Source organism: Erpetoichthys calabaricus, chromosome 1 (assembly GCF_900747795.2).
Source record: "Erpetoichthys calabaricus chromosome 1, fErpCal1.3, whole genome shotgun sequence".
In the NCBI taxonomy this organism is placed as follows: Eukaryota; Metazoa; Chordata; class Cladistia; order Polypteriformes; family Polypteridae; genus Erpetoichthys; species Erpetoichthys calabaricus.
In genome coordinates, this window is record NC_041394.2 from 269,515,771 (window position 1) to 269,539,500 (window position 23,730).

Below are 23,730 nucleotides of genomic sequence, written 5' to 3' on the forward strand. Positions count from 1 at the left end.
TAACATTTAGTAGGAGAGGCTGAACAATGTAACACAATGCTGAAATTTGAGAAAAAGTCTAGACTCTTATAAGAGAAGAAAGACAGTAAACCTCCGGCAGCAGAGGTGTCAAATAAAATTAGATGACAATACTTGTGTGAAGAGATGAAGTATTATATCACACATAGGCAGTGGGACCAGCTGTAGTGATAGTCCAGGATAAGTGTAGCTCATTGAGGAAGGATGAGACTTATGGTTTACCTGCAATGAGAAAGAAAGTGCAGGCCCTCCAGTATCTTCACAGCTACACTCCAGGGAATACCTACTGTATGCAGCATATTCATACAAACAGAAGTAGATAAATGGGGCACAATACCAAGCTCAGAGAACTCCTAATTTATCCTAAAATTAAATTATAGTTAAATTAATGATTTTAAATTTCTGAACTTCTAGTGAAAAAGGCATGCAACACCTTTTGAGAAAAAAAAAAGATAAAAACAAAATTGTAAGCTAAAGGAGCCATATCTTTAAACTCTAAGCAAGTGAAACTTAGATCAAATGAATTGATGCTGATATGAAATGTAAAAGGATCAAGTGACAAAATTTCTTCCTGCAGCAACGAGCTCTTCCACATCATTTGGAGGCTTCTATTACTTGTATTTAGACAACCTTCACAGGCAGCACAATACCTATACATAATGGCTCATACTAAACCAGTAATATTTATTGGCAGCTACCATCAATGTGTACATAAATAACAGTATTGGCCTTATGTTGTATTACAGTGCCTAGTTAGTGTGCTAAATATTTACAGTATGTTTATAAATGTGTTCTGAACTTCAGTGGACTTGCTTAATCTGGTTTTAGGGCTGCAGAGAACAAGAGCATATTTGATCACAGGAAGGAACAAATTCTGGGCAGTGCTCAGCGGTAATTAACATTAAAACTTTATTTAGCTGAATATCATTATCTTTCTAGATTGGAAAATAATGTTACCAATGCTTTCTCAAAATTCATCTATAATGAGAAAAATATTTTAACATAAAACAAGCTTTGTATTATAGAGATACAGCTTTCTTTAAATTATACATTGGATTCTTCACTCATGTGAGATTAATTTTATGGAACTTTATTGCCAGTGTGTGGCACAAGGCAATAGACAACATCAATCAGACTAAAACCTAGTCCATTGAAGCCTACGGTTTGAATGTTATGTTATAAATGTTAAACATAGCAATACCGGGCTATTCAAAATTAAAGAGCAGATTTCAAAAATTTATTTCAAACAAACATTATAAGACTGAAACACATTCCAGACATTACCAGAAAGAGGAGAGTTCAAAGTTTAAAATCCCACCTAAAAGTACCAGTGAATGCTACCGAGCGCTGTTTCTCATTTACAGCGACAACACCACAAGATCTGGCGTTACCTGAATGACACCATTCCAAGACAATGGATTAGAAGAGGTGGACAACAAGATCTTGCTCATTGTCTATGGCCTCCCAGGTCTACAGACCTTACCCACTGCGATTTTTATCTATGGGGGTACATTAAAGAAAGAGTGTTTGTTCCACCTATGCCCGCTAATCTTCAAGATTTGCAACATCGAATTGAGGAAGCTGTGAATTCAGTGACTAGGGACACGTGTGTGTCAAGAAATGGTCTAATGTTTTGATGTTTGTTGCGCTACACATGGTGTTCATGTTGAGCGCATGCAACCTCAAGGACCATAGGACCAAACTTTGAACTTTCCTCTATCCAGTGATGTGTGGAATGTGTTTCTGTCTTATACAGTTTGTTTGAAATAAATTTTTGAAATCTGCTCTTTCATTTTGAATAGCACTGCTATTGCTTATGAAGTACTGTCAGATAAGATCTTTTGAATCTGTAGCTTAAGAAAACAAACAGACAATGAAACAAAGCTGACTGCAGAAAAAGGCTGCGCATTATAAAATTGACATAAACAGAATTAATCAGATTTCCTGATGTCATGCCACCTATCCATATGTTGAACAGGCAATTTTTATTTCTCAAAGGTCATTTTAATTTTGAGCTAAAGCAGTCTTCTTTCTGTTTTGTACTTATGTGTAAGTTAATTAAAGTAAAGGGTTCTGCTTTTTGTTAAGTATGTCAGAAACTTCAGAACCTAACCCAAAGGAATAGGAGCAACTGGCCACAGTAATTACACAGTTACGCCCACTAAGAAGGTTTTTTTTTGTATGTAATTTAAATGGGTATGATTTAAAATTGACAAAGAGTATTGTAATTTTGGATTCAGTGGTAGAGTAAAGGACAAATGTTCATTAAATAAAAGAAGACGAGGATTTCTGTATTATAGGCAAAAGTTGAAAGAATTTGTGAACATCTACAGTGAATGTCAGTAATAATTATATATTATTATTCTTTTGGTAATTTATGCATGTAGAAAACAGTAAAAACAATATACCACATGTTGTGATCATTGTGCATATAGTCAGATGATGAGATGGCTACATTTCCTCCTTCATCAGCAGAAGAACACAAAAAATGCAGCTTATTTAAATTACAGAGATTTTAAAACTGTAGAAGTCACCCTTGATTCCTGAACACATTTGGATGTATCTTATAGATATTTTCCTAGCTATTCACAAAAGTCACCATTACATTTTCCCATCATGTGTCATTCTATTGCAATAGCCTATTTTTGTTATTTCCTGTCATAAGTATAAATATACAGTACAACAGTTACAACATCTGTGGTAATCTTAAAGTACTGGCACTGCTACTAGGAATGCAGCTCAGATATACCAAGTACTGCTGTTTAACAGGATAACCATGCTAAAAAGAACTTGCCACTCCATAAACATTTGGTTCTAATGTGACACATAAACCACTTGTTGACCCAAACTTGTACTGATGAAAACTTTTGTGGAAACGTTAAACAATCAAGATGAAGAATTTCAATTTTCAATATCTGAGACAGATGTTTTCATGAATAACTGATTTAATTCTGGAAGTCATTTTTGTTGGTCCACAAATTAGACACATCATCAATGATAAGCAGTTAAATGATCTGCCAACTGGGTTAGAGGAAAGCATGTGGAAGGCATTGTGAAGAATTTTCTTGGAAGCTGCAGAGCACCAGACTCTGTTCATCTAGTTGCCAACGTGCTTCAAGCAAACAAGACCATGAAGGGCAACATGTTAGTGAAGATTTGTTTTCTGCATTCACACTTGGACACATTCCCTGCTAATCTTGGTGCAGTCAGTGATGAACATGGTGATAGTTTTCAAAACGACATTGCAATGATGGAAAAGCAATATTAGGGCAAATGGAAATCGATCATTGATGTCCAAGTATTGTTGGACACTGAAACATAAAGCATCAGATGCTGAGTATAAATTAATTCTGTAGTGAAACATTTTTTAGCTCAATTGATCTGATAAAATATGTCAGTATCATTAAGCGATTAAATACACTATAATCAATAAAAAATAATTTCATGTTTCTCCTAATTCCAAAACAAGATATATTCAATCTGATATTGTATGTGCGATCAGCTTGAAGTTATCTTTCATGATCACCAAAGATTTTTCAGGAAGCAAATCTTTTACCCAGTGTTATTTATTTACTTGTTAAAACAAAGAAAGCAATAAAAGTGCCAAGAGCTGTCCTCTCCTGTAGCCAATTAGAAATGATTATTGAAAGATTTTGAATTCTTTACTGGTCATTTATATTGCATGGTACAAGAGGTGTAGCTTCTACCAAACATATGACAATTTTGTAAATCTGCAATTAATTTCTTTATTTTAAGAAGACTCTATTAACAGATGGAGGATAGGAACTGAACTAGAATTAGATGGAAAATGATTTACTACAGCAAAGTGACAAGCAATGCAGAGAACAGATGTAAAGCAGAGTGGGAATTCAGTGTACTTTAAGTTTAGCACAACATGGATTAGAGATAGAGCACAAACAAAATATTGTTAGTATAATGTATAACATACAGTATATATCTGTAATTCATTACAGAGCCATTTAATTCTTCACAGCATAGAGCTGCATCAAATTCTGCCAAGTGAAACAACAATAAAACAACAGTAGATGAATATAAGACAAAGAACAAACATGACTAGAACACCAGGCCCTGGCATTGTGACCTCACCCCTACTGGCTCAGTATAGAGTCACCAGTTACTCTAACACATGTGTCACAGCAATTTAGGAGAAAATGAGAAGACTTGGAAAAAGCATGTGGAAAAATAAGCAAAATTCACACAAACAGTGATGAGGTCAGGAATGAAACTCGGTTCATTTGAGCTATGAAGTTGAAGCCCTAAGCTGTATGCCACTACACCACACCCAACTGAAATATGAAAAACAAAAAAATGCACTGGTTCTATGTGAATGTAAGTTTGAGTGAGCAAACTCGTAATGAATTGGTACACAGTCTCCATGTGTCTGTGTAGATTGCTCTCGGGGCTGTTCGTTTTTTCCACCCACATCCTGAAACACATGTGTGGTAAGTTAACTGTTAGCTATATTGACCCCTGTGTGAGTGGGCCTATCCAGGTTTAGTGCCGGCCTTGTCACCAATGTGTTTGGGATAGAACATAGCCCATTTTACAGCTCTGGATTGGATTAAGTACCTTGGGGAATGTTATCTGGTTTCCCGCCTTGGGATTAAGAGCTCATTATTAATTCCAGGTTAGAAGAGGTGAGAGAAGACACTCTCACAAGACAGTCCGTGCATAGTGGGTGAAACAGCACAATATATGACCAGGGGTGTACCTTATTGGCTAAAGCCCTAACTGCCTAGCAGGCAAATCCTTGAGTCCAGGTGAAGGTGTTATATATTGCTAAAGTATGGAACATATGTGTAAGATTTATGGTCAGTGGCAAAAGGAAAGCATTTTAGCAATATTCCACTAAGCTAAAGAGGCATTATACTGTGAACATCATTTTGGATGTTAACAAATTAGTAATGATAACTTGAAAGTATGCTTTTTAGCATAATTAAGGCAAACACATATAAATAACCTTAGTTAACTCAAAGGAAAAATAATGCTAGATGAACAAAGCCATTTAATTCAGCACAGTGCTTATCACTGTTACCTTACAGATTCAGTGTCCTGGATCCAAATTCCTTCATCAGTTGTTATATGTATTATAATTACACATCCTCTCTGTATCTGTATGGTTTTTGCTTCAGTTCTTCTGGTTTTCATCATATTTTCCAAAGACATACAGTATTTGGTGAATTGATGCCTTTAAATTGACCCACTGTGGAGGTGTGTGTGTCTGTGTGCCCTGGAATAGACTGATACCCTGTCTGGTTTTTTTTCTGTCATGTACAATTTGTTGTCAGAATAGGCTGCAGACCCCCAAGTCCCTGAATTGGATTGTGAGGTTTTGAAAACGAATTATATGAACTTACAGCTATGTAAGAAATACAGCAGGCTTTTTAGAATTCTGTGATACTTATAACCCACTTTTAAGATTCCAGCCTTAAGGCCTGTGGTGACAGAACTGGATTAAGCAGGAAAAAAAGGATCAAATGATGAAAGGACTGTTATGATCAACATTTACTGGTTACAAGCTTGTGAAAACGCAAGTACACAAACTTTTAAAGGCTACTACTTTATACTGGATAAATGACAAGGTAAAATCTGTTATGATTAGTTTGACATGTGAGACTTGATTTGTGTCATTTCAGCTGTTTTTGTGGATTACATGACTGGTAAAAGTGGGTATGTTTAGTTTCTTACATGTCAAAGCTGTTCTGAAAGAGAAAGGACTTTAATGTATATTTTTAAAAGATTTTTATTAAATTTTGAGATTTACTAATTTCAGTGAAAACTAATGAAACTGCATAATTGTAATTCTATGCTGCTAAAATTACTGATTTTGGGTGAAAGGGGATGGCATGTGCTTAAATGAACATATTATACATTAACTATAATAGGATTTTACACTAGTGAGAATGGAATGCAGAACAGACAAGGGTACAGATTTGTTCTGACAAGCGCGGTACGGATTTTAGTGATATGTGAATGGTCAGCATTAGTCAGGCCCCAAACTGCATAGCAACAAAAACAGAACTATAATCCTGTCCGTTCTTATCAAAATAAAATGTAGCTGTAAAAAAAAAAAAGTATGTGATTGTTAAGGAGGTTGCTTGAGTTTTATAGAATTCAGGACAAATAAATGTTCACTAGATGACTGGTGAATTTGACCCAAATACTAAAACAGAATCTGAACAGCTCTGCATGATGGGTGCACATAAGCTTAATGATTCAATATACAAATATAAAATAATTTAAATGTATCTCTTCTTTTCAATAATTCTTCCTGCAGGCTAACCACTGAATCCTGATCATCATTAAACCTCATATCTTCTGTCTTCTTTCTCTCTTCCTTCAATCCTCTATTGTCCAAAGCCCTACTCCATTCTTCCAGCTTCCTCTCCACTTTCTCTGTTCTGGTGCTACACAACATGATGTCATCAGTAAAAACCATGTACCTGGTGGATTGGCCTTTTATCCCATGATTCAACACCAGTGATATATTCATAACGAAAGCGAGAAATAGAACAAAAAATATTGTTTTTCGTTTTACAAGCACGAGAAATGAACTTAAGGCAAACTGAGAAACTAAAATTAAATAAAAATAAAAATTTGTGATATGTGAATAAACTAAAATGAGAACAAAAATTGGGTAAAAATGAAAAAAAAACAGCAATAGCATTTTCATTCAATCCAGTTGAGTCATGCAGAGGGGTTGTTTGTTGGTCACCCTAAGCATTCAGTTAGGTTGCGCTGTTTACTATGCGGTGATCTTGTAACTTGGGCTTATTATAGTCATGTGATGCAACTTCCGTAAAGGGCAGTTGTTTGTTTATTGAGCACATTTGGTTCATCGGGTTGAAGCAGTAGGCATATGTGATTGACGATGGTGAGTTTTGCACATATCTTTGTGGTTAGAAAGCAAAAAAGTAACATGAAGGAGAATCAAAAGTAAATGTATTTTTCCCTTTAATGCCAGTAACTGTTAGCAGATGAACTTAACAGTTATATGACTTCTTCACATAGTATCCCTATAGTTTGAAGCACATCTTGTATCATTCCACTAACTTCTTTATTCCTTTGAAAGAAGAAGATTTTTGACTGCTTCCAAATCCAGAAATACCCTACTTCCTTAACCTCATCATCAGAGGTAAATCATGGTTTTCAAGTTGCCTTTACTTTTATATCCTTGTACATTAAATTATTGATTGGAAATGCATATAAAACTATTCACTTGTTTTACATAAAGGTAGTATTCTGAACAGGCAAAATGCAATATAAATAGTCCAAAAGTTAAAGAGATTGTCTTTTACATTAAATATTATTGTTAAATAACTGAAAAAAATCACAAGGTTTTATCACAACTGCAGTTTCAGAAAATAATGAGCTACTTAAGGTGAATCTAATTATCCCAGCTGTACAATGCATATTTTATGATTTTTTTTGCAAATTACACTAATTTTCTATTTACTAATGTTTACAGATAGTCAGAAAAAATGTCTCTTTTAATGATGAGTTTTTAATACCAGTAAAGGTTGACCTAAAGGTTGCCAAAAAAAAAAGTTTCATTAAATGAGCCGTGTAATGTTATAATAAATGTTCAGATGTCATTTTCTATTGAGGAAAGCAAATGCCAAAAGTAAATGAAATAAATGAAAAAAGTAATAATCTACCGTGATGCTTAACAATTAAAGCCACTGGAGACAGATGTTCATTTTCATTCCATTTGTACTGAGTTAATTAATTCATTATTTATGTGATTGTGAAATACAGTAGACATCTGTCTGACTAACTTTATAAAATAATTGTTGTGCACCATAGTTAGGCCAAATATAAAAGACCACTAGTATCATTATTTATTTCTCACAAAATTGCATATAATTTCTATTAATATTATTGAATTTGTCAATGCCCAGAAGGATGGTTAATTCTGAAAATAAAACTTGAATTTAAAAATATATTTAAAACAAAAAAGGCCCCATAAATTGTACATTAGTCAAATCAACAATTGTATCACCGTTCTTCTGGTTCTATGCTCCTTGATATAAGGATCATGGGCACAGCTCCTTTTTGACCCCAAAGTTGCCTCACTTTACTCTATACCAGGGGTGGGCAGATTCAGTCCTGGAGGGCCGCAGTGGTTGCAGGTTTTTGTTCCAACCCAGTTGCTTAATTAAAAAACAATCCTTGTCGATTATTTAATTTCATGGCTTGTTAGTGCTTTAACTCTACCATGTCAGGTCATTCTCATATCCTAGATTTATTTTCCTTTCTAAGGATATCATCCAAATGATTTGAAGTCTAAAACAGACGAGTAATTCTCAGTGCTTCACTTTTTTCTCTTCACTTTCCTTCCAAGTATTTAATTAAACCAAATAGTGCATGAAAAATACACACAGGTGTAAATGAAAACAAGCTAAATGGAGAAATGCTGGTCTCTTTTGTCATTTGCATGGTATTGCTAATTAGGAGAAATTAAAAGCCAAGAATACAGCTGTTTAAGACTAAAATAAGCAATAAGGGTTCAAAATCTTAACGAGTGAGACAACTAAAGTGAAGCTGAAGTGTTACTTGAGCAATAAGGGCTTCTTATTAAGCAATTGGGTTTGAGCAAAAACCTGCAGCCACTGCGGCCCTCCAGGACTGAATCTGCCCACCCCTGCTCTATACAAGTGGATCTCAGCCTTTATTCCTCCAAGGCCCCCCCAGTGTACCATGAGAATACACAAGGGTGCACTACATAGACCTTGATTTTAAGGTGACTCTGACAAAGGTGCATGTTTTTGAGCTTACATTTAAAAAAAAATCACATCTGCTGCTAGTTCTGATACTCTGTCTGTGTGATTTTAATACATAATTTCAAAACAGACTATGTTTTTATTAAGTTATTTTTGCTAGTGAATACATTTCTTAATCTACAGTACATACAGTATGTATCATGCAAAATTGATTGACTGGCTAAGCAACTCATTGACTCGCTCATCAACAAAAACACTATTTCTCATTTAGTTAAAAAGCTGAAATTTAGCAGTATGGTATAGGATTTGAGAGCATGTTTTTTGCAAACAAAGGATGGAGCAGAAACAACTGATAGGCTGAACAGTAGCACTAACTTAAATGGGTGGATGAACAACTAAAGAACAGGTGGTGTCTAGGACAGGAAAATAGGGACAAAATCATATTTGGTGTCTACAGTCAGGTTATGAAATGGAAAGTGAAAGTTTGGTGAGGCTCCAGAAAGATGCAAAAATCAATGGTTAGCAAGCAAGTTATAAACCTTGAGTGTCAGTACCAGGTGCTGTGGCTATGAATAGGTGTCTCTCCGACAGAAGCAAAAACTGATTCAGACAAAAGTAGAGGTGGAAATGGTGTCCTCCAATCCATGACCAGCAAGGAGTGATGCAGTGGCATCGGGAGGGTGGTACAGCCTTCAAAGGCTTTTGCCTCTCAGTTATATAAATGACAATAGTGTCTATCATATACAATATAGCCTCTGAACAACGTTATACCATTATAAGAATGTTTGCAAAAGCTCAAAGGGATCTCTCCACTCCCTTCTGCTGTTTGATTTTACATACATATAATACCACACACAAAAATTACAGAGGGGACTAAGACCCTGATACCTGCACATCCCAGAAACACCTCTGGATGGACGGTGTCAGTTTAAAGTTAATGGGTAATCCTTGAGCTACTCCAATGTAATATACATTTGTATCTATGGACTTTGAAAGGGGACTTCACACTCCAACTTACATTTACTTGCATCTTCTTAACTTTGAACAGGGATGCTCCACCCTTCCGTTTTCCAAACATTCTTTGTATTGATGCTTGAAATCATCTGGAACTTCTCAATTTTTTGCTTTTGTTTACTAGCACTCTTAGATGCATACCCACACTTATAATGGTCATCCATTCCACTCTGTCTACCTCCAGCCCTTGGATGGACACAGAGCTGGTAACTTCAATTGAGACTACCACTTTTCATTCACTTAACTTGGACAATACCCTAGTGTTGGTCTTAGATTATGTCACTTAAAATTCTAATGAAAAAGCAACAGAAACTGCGTTGTGACCCTCAAAACTACTGCTCCCTGCTCCTTACTCTTCATGTTAATACTGTACATCAGTGTAACACATAGGGTAGCGGCACTTATGTATACTCACTTCAAGAACTGCTTTGCATATGCATTTACAACTGCATATTTTCAAGGGGGACTACATACAAATGTCGAAAAAATGAAGAGAAATACTATGAATGACTCAAACAAATGAATATCATAAACATCTAATAATGATAGTAATACGTAGTCAGATTTCACATTATTCCTACTGATTACTCATTTCAATTAAAAAAAATACAATTTCCTGTAAAGTTGTGCTTTGAATTGGTTACATTTCATTTGTTTTTCCATTTGCAGCACAGACATGTGAAGTGATGTGCTCACTATCACACAGTGTCAGTAGTGGGATTTGAATTCACAAACTCAGGGTTACACGCATGTATTCTGTCTTGTTCCTATTGACCTTCATTCCTCTCCTCTCTAGAGCATATCTCCACCTCTCCAGGGTCTCCTCAACCTGCTCCCTACTATCGCTACAGATCACAATGTCATCAGCAAACATCATAGTCCATGGGGACTCCTGTCTAATTTTGTCTGTCAAACTGTCCATCGCCATTGCAAATAAGAAGGGGCTCAGAGCCGATCCCTCCAACTTGAATGCATTCGTCACTCCTACCGCAGACCTCACCACTGTCATACTTCCCTCGTACATATCCTGTACAACTTTTACATACTTCTCTGCCACTCCCGACTTCCTCATACAATACCACAGCTCCTCTCAAGGCACCCTCTCATATGCTTCCTCCAGGTCCACAAAAACGCAATGCAACTCCTTCTGGCCTTCTCTAACTTTCTCCATCAACATCCTCAGAGCAAACATTGCATCTGTGGTGCTCTTTCTTGGCATGAAACCACACTGCTGCTCACTAATCATCACCTCACTTCTTAACCTAGCTTCCACTACTCTTTCCCATAACTTCATGCTGTGGCTCATCAATTTTATTCCCCTGTAGTTACTGCAGTCCTGCACATCCCCCTTATTCTTAAATATCGACACAAGTACACTTCTTCTCCACTCTCCAGGTATCCTCTCATTTTCCAAGATTCCATTAAACAATCTGGCTAAAAACTCCACTGCCATCACTCCTAAACACCTCCATGCTTACATAAGTATGTCATCTGGACCAATGGCCTTTCCATTTTTCATTCTCTTCATAGCTGTCCTTACTTCCTCCTTGCTAATCCGTTGCACTTCCTGATTCACTATCTCCACATCATCCAACCTCCTCTCTCTCGTTCTCTTCATTCATCAGTCTCTCAAAGTACTCTTTCCATCTGCTCAATACACTCTCCTAGCTTGTGAGTATGTTTCCATCTTTATTCTTTATCACCCTAACCTGCTGCACATCTTTCCCAGCTCGGTCCCTCGGTCTAGCCAGTCGGTACAGGTCCTTTTCTCCCTCCTTAGTGTTCAACCTCTCATACAACTCATCATATGTCTTTTCTTTAGCCTTCTCCACCTCTCTCTTCACCTTGTGCCTTATCCCCTTGTACTCTTGTCTACTTTCTGCATCTCTCTGACTATCCCACTTCTTCTTTGCCATCCTATTCCTCTGTATACTCTCCTGTATTTCCTCATTCCACCACCAGGTTTCCTTTTCCTCCTTCCTCTTTCCAGATGTCACGCCAAGCACCCTTCTTGCTGTCACCCTTACTACATCTGCTGTAATTTCCCAGCTGTCTGGTATCTCTTCACTGCCACCCAGTGCCTGCCTCACCTCCTCCCTCAACTCAGCCTTGCAGTCTTCCTTTTTCAACTTCCACCATTTGATCCTTGGCTCTGCCCTCACTCTCTTCCTCTTCTTGATTTCCAACGTCATCCTACAGACCACCATCCTATGCTGCTTAACTACACTCTCCCTGCCACCACTTTGCAGTCTTCAATCTCCTTCAGATCAACTCTTCTGCATAAGATGTAATCTACCTGTGTGCATTTTCCTCCACTCTTGTAAGTACAGTAATCCCTCACTTATCATGGGAGATAGGTTCCAAGGCCGACCGCGATAACTGAATTTCCGCGAAGTAGGGACACCATATTTATTTAATTATTTAACGTGTATTTGGACGTTTTTAAACCCTCCCTGTATTGTTTACAACCCACCCTTTACTCTATTAATAACAGGGACAACTGCTAAGCAATATGAAATCAGTAGATAAGTTTACACTTACTGTATAGCGAAGTACACGTAGCTATATATGACGTGATGATGGTGATGAATATGCTGTGCAGTAAAAATGATGACGATGAAGGTGATAATTCCCTGAATGCAGTAGCAAGAGCACATTAATGCTGAATGAGTGAGATGAGACTTCCTGGTTAATGCAGCACTCCGTCGCTGAGCTAATCAGCAGCACACAGGAACTTAACTGCGTGCTCTGATTGGGTAGCTTCTCAGCCATCCGCCAATAGCATCTCTTGTATGAAATCAACTGGGCAAACCAACTGAGGAAGCAAATACCAGAAGTAAAAAGACCTATTGTCCGCAGAAACCCGCAAAGCAGCGAAAAATCTGAGTTATATATTTAGATATGCTTACATATAAAATCCGCGAAGTCGTGAATCCGCGAAAAGTGAACCGCGAAGTAGCGAGGGATTACTGTAACCCTATGTAACCTTCTTCATTCCTCTCCTTGACACCATACCTACCCATCATCTCCTAGTCTCCACTGTTCCCTTCACCAACATGCCCATTGAAATCCGCTCCAATCACCACTTTCTGTCCCTTGGGTACACTGTTCATCACTTCATCCAACTCACTCCAAAAATCTTCTTTCTCACCCATTGCACACCCAACATGCGGTGCATATACACTAACAACATTCATCATCACACCTCCAATTTCCAGCTTCATAATCATTACTCTGCCTGACACTCTTTTCACCTCCAAAACACTCTTGACATACTGTTCCTTCAGAATAACTCCTACCCCATTTCTCCTCCCATCCACACCATGATAGAACAATTTGAATCCACCTCCAATCCACCTTGCCTTACTCCCCTTCCATTTAGTCTCTTGCACGCACAATATATCAACCTTCCTTCTGTCCATCATATCTGCTAACTCTCTCCCCTTACCAGTCATACTGCCAGCATTCAAAGTTCCTACCCTCAGTTCCACTCTCTTTACTTTTCTCCTCTCCTCCTGCCTCCGGACACATCTCCCCCCTCTTCTTCTCCTTCTTCTTCATCGGCCAACAGTAGCCCAATTTCTGCCAGCACCCTGTTGGCTAACAGTACTAGTGGCTGTTGTTGTTAACATGGGGCTCGACCGATCCGGTATGGAAATTTGTATTGTTGTCCGCATATTGATTTGGCAAAATTTTACACTGGATGCCCTTCCTGACGTAACCCTCCCCATTTATCCGGGCTTGGGACTTTTAAAACAATAAAACACGCAAAATATTTCAGCAGCTAGCAGACTGAAGCATTATCAATTGCTCCGGGGCCAAGTACCTGTGTGTTACTGCATAGGGATAACTAATAGAGACAAAGTGGAATTAGTCATCTAATTGACTGAAACCTCTCTGGAAGCGCCCCCTATGTTCCACAACTTTCTAGGGGGTGCTGTCCAGAGGCTGGCCACTCATAAATTAGATTTATGGTTAGATAGATTTATGGGTGAATCTAAATTTTCTTGTTATGAGATACAGTCGTTTGGAAATCTAAGTAAATGGGATCTGAAATTGCACAAGATTCAGAAGATGATTTAGCAGTAATACTTTTTAAATATACAGTTTGTAGTAGATTATTCAAATATTTTGTTTTATTTCCTTAACATTAGATGCATGGAACCTGATTTTGTGAAACTCATACAAACAAAATGGCAATATAAATACATCATTAAGATAACAGCAGCTATCATTCCTCAAAAGCTTCTTAACTGACAACTTAACAGAAATAAACACATATTCACTACATTAGTGTAAAAACTCTGCATGTCAAAGATAGGATGTTTATGCATCTTACAGGTTGTAAATGAATAAGAAATATGGTAGTCTTGGTATTATCTGCTGTTTACTAGGGAAAAGGAGAGTGAACAGAAGGTGGGCTATGAATGAGAGCTGAGAAATCCAAATCTCTGTCTGAAAAAGCAAAGTTAACCTAACAAACTAGATGGACAATATGGTCTCTTCTTGTTTGTCAAATTTAATTTATTCTTATAAGTCCACAGTGAGCGCATGGTAATGAAAATCAGCAGCTATAAATTTGAAGTCATTGTCCACTCCACGAAGGTAAAGGGTAAGCAACAAGATTCCACTGTGTTCAGGTACCCTGGGTCTCCTTTATAATTGAAGAAGGCAGTGATCATGAAACTGACCGTAAATCTGTGCAGCGACAATTCTGAGGATTTTTATGCTGGTAGATGACACTAGGGCCAGACTGAGGAGAATTTGTAGAGATTATATATGTCAGATAGCCTGGCAGGGTCCCGGAATTTCCAAGGAGATGCTGGAAGAAGTTGCCTAACTGCCTAGCATGTGTCCTAGCACCGTTCACAATTTGGTTACCATGACCCCAATCAGGATAAGCACAGTAAAAAGAATTAGGATGAGGTATGTGCAATCTTCTTATATAATACGCTACCGTGGCTGTCCATTTGTCTGTCTAGGATTTTAAATCACCTGTAGCTCGCAAACCGTTTGAACTATTGACCTGAAATTTAGTACACATATAATACATGACCTCTACTATGCGCTTTCAGGGTGAAGATTGACCTCCAAGGTCAAAGGTCAACCCAGGAAGATCAAGCTCAAAAATCAAATAACCTGCAGCCTGAAATTTGGTTCACATATACTACGTGAAGTCTACTGTCCGCTTTCAGGGTGATGATATTTATTACTCTTTTTATTTTTATTTTATTTTATTGCAGAATCAACTCTCGGCAGCGGTCAGCAGGGTGGCTGTGTGGCACACGCATACGGGCGCTGTTCTCATCCCTACCACCTTCGCCATCACTTCCTCTATCTCTTCATATCTTAAATCATTCTTGAGGCAGATTGAAGACTTAAGTGCCAGCTTAAGTGAAAAATTAAAGAAAACATACTAAGTAATTGCAACACAAACACTGACTTAATCAGTTTTAACGTGAAAACATGCTGACGAAAGAAGAGAAGAAGTGGGCCACTAGGGTGGTGAAAAGAAGAGCTGCTCAGGAAACAGCAAGCGTGTTAACCTCTGAGCAAATGAATGCTAAACGTACAGAGAAAGAGGAGGAAAGCTAGGAATGCTCAAGTCATGTATATTCACTGCATGTTATCATGCAGTATGCCGTTACTGGTTTAACAATAATTCAGATAAACAGTGAAATGTTCCACAGCCTAGGAAATTTAAATTAAACTTCCACATGTAATATGCAAGAAATAATTTGAAACTTGTTATTGCCCAGTTTATTACAGTCTCCAACAACATGCCTGATGTGTAATTGTACTATAATAAAGTTGATTAATAGAGACTGACTGACCTTTTGCAAGTGTAAAGAAATTACTTCTTTTCTTCTGCAAATAACTTCTTTTCTTGAGTTTATTTCATTGTGAATACTTCCCTTTAGGTATTCTTTGGATGTTTGATTTAATTTATCAGTATTCTGACTCATGCCTTGCTGAACTAACACAGAAGTTGAGGGGTTTTAAAAATAAACAAATTAAATGTCCAAGGAAATAAGAAGTAAAATAAATTATGTAAGATAAATCCTAAGGGGGAATGCTCCAAAGAATGATGAATAATTCAATGATGTGATTATTCAACACTACTGTTACTTTATGCTTTATAAACAGAAATGAATGCAAAAATGAAAAAATGTTTCTTTTACAAATTGTAAATCAAAATTCCTCTTTTGACATTACATTTTTAAGATGTTGAACAATTAGAATAGTTTTGGATTATTTTTCAAAAGTTTTAGTTTCAACAGGTACTAGATTGTACATGTCTGTTTTAGTTCTGTTTTACTCTTGATGTAATAATCATAGTCAAAAATGCCAGCTAGATATTTTTGGTTTAATAGACTAACTGTTCAGAATGTGCAGATTTTCTTCATATTTATTGTCAGCTTTCCAGGTAGCAAGTGACTTACATTGCTTTTATGCTTTTGACGTTTGTAATTAAATATCTGTCCATTGATATATCCATTGCTAGAACAACCTACCTCTAGTGCCTCCGCAATTGTAAAAACTCTCAGCAACATCAGGTGCAAGGAAGAAACCAACACTGGATAGAAGACCAGTCCACTGTAGGGCACTATGACACACACACACACACACACGCACACACACACACACACACACACGCACACACACACACACACACATATATATATATATATATATTCATATTGTGCCAGTTTAGAGTCACTAATTAAGGTAATACAGACAGAGGCGTAGCTAGGGTTTTCAGCACCCGGGGACAGCTGAAGATTTCATGCCCCCTCTTGTTTGCCAAAATGCAATGGGGAAGGGAAATTTGGCACCCCCTGGATGCTGCGCCCGGGGACAGATGTCCCCCTTGCCCCCCCTAGCTACTCCACTGAATACAGATACATTTTTGGAACAGTGCACAAAAGCATAGTAACCTGAGAATACCCAAAAAGTTATTGGGCACATATATGGATGAAATATTGATACTGCATGGTCAGAAATCGAACCCTAATCATTTGAGCATAACACGGTGTTAGCCAACCCATACAGTAAGAAAGCTACAATACATTTTGTAGCAAAGTGCAGGGTGGCTTAACAGATTCCTGGATTAGCTCAGCAGTGTTGTGGCTTCTGTTAATTTGCTTTTGACTTTAAATTCTTACAGACACTTATCTGCATCTACAAAAGTGTAATCCATTTTGTGACACCCGCACCCTGCTCATACCTATTCAAAGTCACGCAAAGTAGGCAGCAGCAATAAACAGTTCTGTGATGCCCTTAGATCTCTAGGATCTTAACGTGTCCTTCACTGAATGGATCGATGTTTGTCTACCCGGCTCCAAGTGGTGTGGGTAATTCGTTACACCCCATTCGTGATGGGGGCTGGGGCTTGCAATTGCTTCCCATGAACGAAGAATTCCCAGTAAGTGTGAGTTATAAGTCCCTACCACTAATTGGATAGATTAGTGAGGTCCTCAGATCGGTGCTGACACAGTCGCTCACAGTCTTTGTTGGAGCCCTAGAAGACAATCAAATTTGACTATAGAAGAGGTAAAAGTCGTAGAAAGTTTTACGTTAGGTGAACCTGCTGAAGAATCATTACCAAACCTCGAGCTGTGAGTGCAAAGGCCAACCTCTATGGATTGACGATATATATATAAGGTTTGGCTTTATACCTTACTTTCACTTAACTTTGAAGGTTAATGGAATGTATCCGGTGGGATCAGTGTAAGGTTTTTTTGTTTGTTTGTTTAAATTAGCAATAAAGATAAACAAAACCGGCCACTGAATATCTTAACTTCTTAAAAAAATAAAAATCAAAAACCAGAAAAAAAGTGAAAGGAATTACACAATACTAAGTTCTAAAAAAAGGAACCAAAAGATGAAAATGAGATACAGACAATGCAAAAAGCCAAAACAAACTTGATTATAGTAGGTAGGTGGTCATCGTGTTCCTTCAATCCACCACACGACAAACCACCCGGATTGGGACCTGAGTGCAACGGGTGACACTGCAGCACCACACTGGAACAATGTAAGGTTTTTTACGGTAGCTGGAGTGCAAATCCTGCCACCAACCCCCACGTTTTCCTTGTAAATTGGAGGGCCTACTTGCAGGGCTGGATGAAGATTAATACCATACCCAAGACAAAGCAATTGCAGGTTAAAGGCCTTGCTCAATGGCCCAACAGAGAAGAGTCACTTCTAGCATTTACGGGATTCGAACTGGCAACCTTCCCATTGCCGGCGCAGATCCTTAGCCTCAAAGTCACCAGTCCCTCAGTAGATAATAATTTTAATACTATCTGGTATTTTAAGCCTTTAAAATGAAATCAAGGAGAAGTTATATTGCAGCAGAAAAGCTCTTAGTAATAAAATATGCAGAAACTAATATCAATCAGGCAGCAAGTCACCATTTTTTTTATGCCTGAGTCGAATATCTGATTATGGTACACAAACAAAGAGGCATTGCAAGCATTGCCTAATAACAAAAAGGCAAATCATGGGACCCTACCAAGTTTTCTAGACATGGAAAAAGAATTAATGGACTGGGTAAGAAATAGGAGGCTACAGAGAATCAGTGTTTCATTAATTGAACTCAGATTTAAAGCTTTGGAACTTAAAAAAATCTTTTGTGATGGCAACAGATTTTAAATCGTCTTATGGATGGGCAGTTCGTTTTATGAAATGGCACGGCCTACCATTGCATAGCGTCTTCAAGACATCTACGAAAGAAAATTACTGCAATTTTAATAAAATCTTGAAAAGTTAAGGGTGTGCATTATATATGAATTTCTTTTTCTACCTGAAAATGTTCTGTTAAATCAGTGTGTGTATTATACACGAGTGTGCATTATACGTGAGATTTTGCAGTAAATAGACAAGCTTCTAAGCTAATGCCACTCAGTTGCTACAATAGCTGCCTAAAGTTTATACAGTATAGCCACCTGGTGCTGTAACCAAAACCAATTATAGCACCAAAGGGCTGTCACCATCTGGTATCTAATCAGGAATCTTGTCCCACTCCTATCACAAGGGAAAAATAATTAAACTAACAAAAGGTTATTTGCAAAAATAAAAGAATTAAAAATAAAACAATGAAAGGAGGGTGGCACGGTGGTGCAGTAGTAGTGCTGCTGCCTTGCAGTAAAGAGCCCCGGGTTCACTTCCCAGGTCCTCCCTGCATGGAGTTTGCACGTTCTCCCCGTGTCTGTGTGGGTTTACTCCGGGTGCTCACACGGTCCAAAGACATGCAGGTTAGGTGCATTGGCGATTCTCGATTGTCCCTTGTGTGTGCTTGGTGTGTGGATGTCCTATAGTGGGTTGGCGCCCTGCCCAGGATTGGTTCCTGCCTTGTGCCCTGTGTTGGCTGGGATTGGCTCCAGCAGACCACCGTGACCCTGTGTTTGGATTCAGCGGGTTGGAGGATGACTGACTGACAATGAAAGGAGAGCAAAATAAAAAAGTAAAATACAAAAGAAACTCAGGGACAAGACTTGAATGAAACCATGACAGTCCCAAAGTTTTCTTTCTCATTCACTTTCTTTTAAGGGCAATGTAGTACAGCTACTGGCATGCAGAGGTGTATTTTCACTGCCAGAGTCATTCTCTTTCTTGGATAGTACTTTAAAATATGACATCTTGCCTTAAACCTTGGAAACTGATAATAATTATAATATTAATTTAGTTTATTTATATAGCACCTTTCCCATGTCCATATGTTACTACCTATCTTAAGGAATTTGTATGTTGTTTAAATAATTTATACAATATTATTAATTTTTGGCAATCCTTGCAGACATCTTGTACAAATTACCATTTTCACAATGCAAGTCACACAACAGAAGCATCAGGATATACTGTAAGTAATCAAGTAAATTTGATCTCAGAGTATTATTTTGCATGTAGACCATTTCCCTACTTTAAATGCTTTTAATTTTGTCTTCATTTAATGTTTTTGTAGCCATTTTCTTTTCTTTTTGACTAGATTATGCTGTAAATACTCCTTCAAGTACACACACTGAACTTTTTCATTATTTTCAGTATTTGTTAGTCAGAAGAATTCTCACTTAATATTATTTAGCTGTCTCCTTACCACAAACCTATACACAATTTTCTCAATTCAGCAAATCCCATGCAGTAAAACAAATTGTAAAATTACAGTTAATATTATCATGAACATAATCATAATAAATACACAATCTACTGTACTACATACTTTATATAACAAGTGTATCAGCTTACCTGTCTCCAGTGGCCAACCCTAACAAAAGCACAGACAGGACTGAATGCTCCTGTTCCACAGGCCAGCATATGGGTTCTGTTGTGTTGTTGAAGGAGCCGAATAAAGTTAGCACATTCATTCTAATGGAAAGAAAAAATTAATTACTAAAATATATACTCTAACTATAACTAATTTTAATTTAATGCCATACATTTTACATTTAGAAGTATTGTAGTATAATTTAAAAGAAAATATTTTCTCTGTACTGAATAAAGTAAAAGAAAGTCTGAAGAAAAAGGGTTTGACTGAGGTGGAGATACGGGACTGAGCTGTATGGAGAACGTAGATCAAATATATCAACCCCACATAGAAGTGGGAAAGAATGAGGAAGAAGAAGAAAAAGAACAATGTGAAGAAAGAGTCTCATTATCTTGAGAAAGATACATATCAAAGTGAAAGTTAAAACCTTTTGGCCTATATTGTAGGCCTACTATATCATTTGATAATCTTAAGCTACTGTCCTAAAACCTGCTTACTACTGAAAACCAATTAATATGACAACCTGTCTTAAATACTTTTTAAAATCACCCTTCTTTGATTTACATGTGTGTAAATGAGAGGGAGGTCAGTGGAATGGTGATGATGCAGGACGTAGAGTTGGTGAAGGTGGATGAGTTTAAATACTTGGAATCAACAGTAAAGAGTAATGGAGATTGTGGAAGAGAGGTGAAAAAGAGAGTGCAGGCAGAGTGGAATGGGTGGAGAAGAGTGTCAGGAGTGATTTGTGACAGACGATATCAGCAAGAGTGAGAGGGAAGGTCTACAGGACAGTGGTGAGACCAGTTATGTTATATGGGTTAGAGACGGTGGAACTGACCAGAAAGCAGGAGACAGAGCTGGAGGTAGCAGAGTTAAAGATGATCAGATTTGCACTGGGTGTGACGAGGATGGATAGGATTAGAAATGAGTACATTAGAGGGTCAGCTCAAGTTGGACAGTTGGGAGACAAAGTCAGAAAGTTGAGATTGCGTTGCTTTGGATATGAGCAGAGGAGAGATGCTGGGTATATTGGGAGAAGGATGCTAAGGATAGAGCTGCCAGGGAAGAGGAAAAGAGGAAGGCCTAAGCGAAGGTTTATGGATGTGGTGAGAGAGGACATGCAGGTGATGGGTATAACAGAGCAAAATGCAGAGGACAGAAAGATATGGAAGAAGATGATCTGCTGTGGCAACTCCTAACAGGAGCAGCCGAAAGAAGAAGAAAGAAGATAATAAATAATAAATATGCATGGTAAAGTCATTAGAGTTTTAGTAAATTTAGTTTACTTGGAAAACTAGCACTTTGGTAGTAAAATGGTAATTATTAAACTTCCAAGCACCAGACATAAAAACAGTTTTGGTTATGGCAAATAGCATTGGTATTTATTATAATAATCCAAGTGTCAAACTGGATGACGTTTCCCTTTTTAACTGGATAAAAGAGAACACTTGCTTCATGACATAATACGTACATTTCTGTATTAATGCTCTGTGCACCTAAATATAAGAACATTATTAGTGTAAGCAGGAGTTCATGTCAGGAAATTCCAATAAAGTTAATTGATAGATTGTTTAAGGGAGGAGAAATTTGGTGGGTGGAGTTGAGAGGTAGAGAGAGAAAAAAAAAAGAGAAGTGTTATGGTGCAGCTCAGTGCGGTATTCTCCATTGTTGTATTATTAAAGAAATAAATATAACTGGCAAATAGTCCACAAAACTGGGCTGGCCATCTCTTTGTGCCTTTCCACACATCGAAGACTCAGTCGACTACGCTACCGAGGTCGCCCGCAAGCCAAGAAGAACCGACGCCGAATTCTGGTAAGGAGAGTAGCGGACTCTTAACACCCGCTCTTACATTAGAATAAAACAATTATTTTAAAATCTCTGAATTTGAACTGAATATATATATATATATATATATATATATATATATATATATTGTGAAATGGATGCTATATAGCGCCCGACCCAACACAGACTTGACACTGAGGCATGTGTAAAACTCAACAAAAGTCTTTTGTTTCCTTCTTCATCTGGAGGGCACGTCTTCCCCGTGAACCCTCCAGCCACAGCACAGTCCAAAGCACAGTAACACAAACCACAACCCTTCTCTCTTTCACCAGCAATCCTCCACAGCTTTGTCTTCCTTCCACCCGACTCTGGCCATTGAGTGGTGGTCGCTGGCCTTTTTCATAGCCCACCCGGAAGTGCTCCAGGTGCTTGATCACCTGTTCCTGATTGCACTTCTGGGAGGGGCTGTAGAGTTGTCCAGGCTGTCTCCAGGATCCATGCAGCACCCCCTGGCGGCCACCCCAGATCCCCACAGGGCTGTGGAGAACCCAATCTCCCATGGAACCCTGCAGGAAACTGAGGCACCAACATCAGCCAGGGAGGCTGCCACCAAGCGTCCCGGGGGAGATACTGAGGAGCCCATGGCTGCTCCCCCGGAACATAAGTAGAAGGGGCGTCTATATATGTATATATATATACGCACAATTTCACTGTGAGTAAAAATAAAAAATTCAACACCATATTCACACAATATCTCAAGAAGTTTTTGTTGCTTAGCTTTAAATTATTTTATTCAGTATGAATATATAATGCTTAGTCTTCTTTTGGGGAAATATATATTTACCGTGTTTTTGCCTTTCATGTGACATTGTTGTATCTGTTCAGTTGTGCTTGGCCAGTATACCTGCAAAGAAACAAATAAGAAACATCCTTTTCATTAAATAGTAGCTTTAAGAACGGACACAGCATATCATTATGGGACAATAATTTACAAACAGTGTAGTTTTTTTAACAAATAAAACAAAACTTTTGATCTTGGAATGTTGTGTGAAATGGATGATAACTGAATCCAGCTTTGTATTGGATTCGGGAAATCCTTAATGTTAATTTTATATCTTTATGTTGTTTCACACGAGTATTACAGGAATGCTTTCTAGGTTCTGAACAGGCAGGCACTACTTCGAGAGGAAGGGAAACACAGCAAGTACCACTCTCTCTTTCTCTCCTCACATAGATGAGGTTAATTGTGAGGAAGATGTCTGTTCATTGTGAGGAAGAAGTACAAACTTGAAGCTGTTTCCTTTCCTCCTTAGAAGCTATTTAACCATTGATGAACCTGGAAATCGACATTCATTTCCAAACCAGTGACTGATGGTGATAGAACTCCGACCTCCGCAGTTCCTTAAAACAAGTTAGTCAAACCATGCAAGTCCTAACACTGATTTTAGTTCTTTCATGTTTTTATAGCTGCCTGTAAAGAGGGCCATGATTTGAATCCCAAAACTTCACGTTGTTTGCTGTGCTTCATTTCTCAATATATAAGAATAATTGTATTGTGAATAAAAATTTAATAAAATGTTTAAGAATGAATTAAAAATTGGGTGAACACTTTGTATGCCAGCATATTTACTTTTATTTTCTAGTTATTTAGTGTTTACTTAAATGTCACTTTTATTTGTCAAATCTTCACATTTTTTAGCTTTTGAAGATTTTATTTAATAAGTCACACTTCAAAGCATTAACCAGTTACTCAAATGATTTAGGCTGTTCCCAAATTATGATACAAATAAAGCCTTTCTAAAAAAAAACTTTTTTGAGTAAATGAGTATTTTCAGTTTTTATTTTAGGCCTATTTGCAGAGGTGCACCATAAAGTCAAAATTAAAGACATTTAAATATA

General features: G+C 37.6%; 1 protein-coding gene across 1 annotated transcript in view; it reads right to left on the reverse strand.

Annotated features, from left to right (window-relative positions):
* Positions 1-23,730, reverse strand: part of sema3e (sema domain, immunoglobulin domain (Ig), short basic domain, secreted, (semaphorin) 3E) — a 161,151-nt gene that overhangs the window by 65,192 nt on the left and 72,229 nt on the right. Inside the window, exons 3-4 of the mRNA XM_028814961.2 lie at positions 22,676-22,735; positions 20,025-20,144 (exon numbers count right to left, since the gene is read on the reverse strand). Of these exons, the coding sequence (XP_028670794.1) occupies positions 20,025-20,144; positions 22,676-22,735 (180 nt within the window). The remainder of the gene's footprint in view (positions 1-20,024; positions 20,145-22,675; positions 22,736-23,730) is intronic.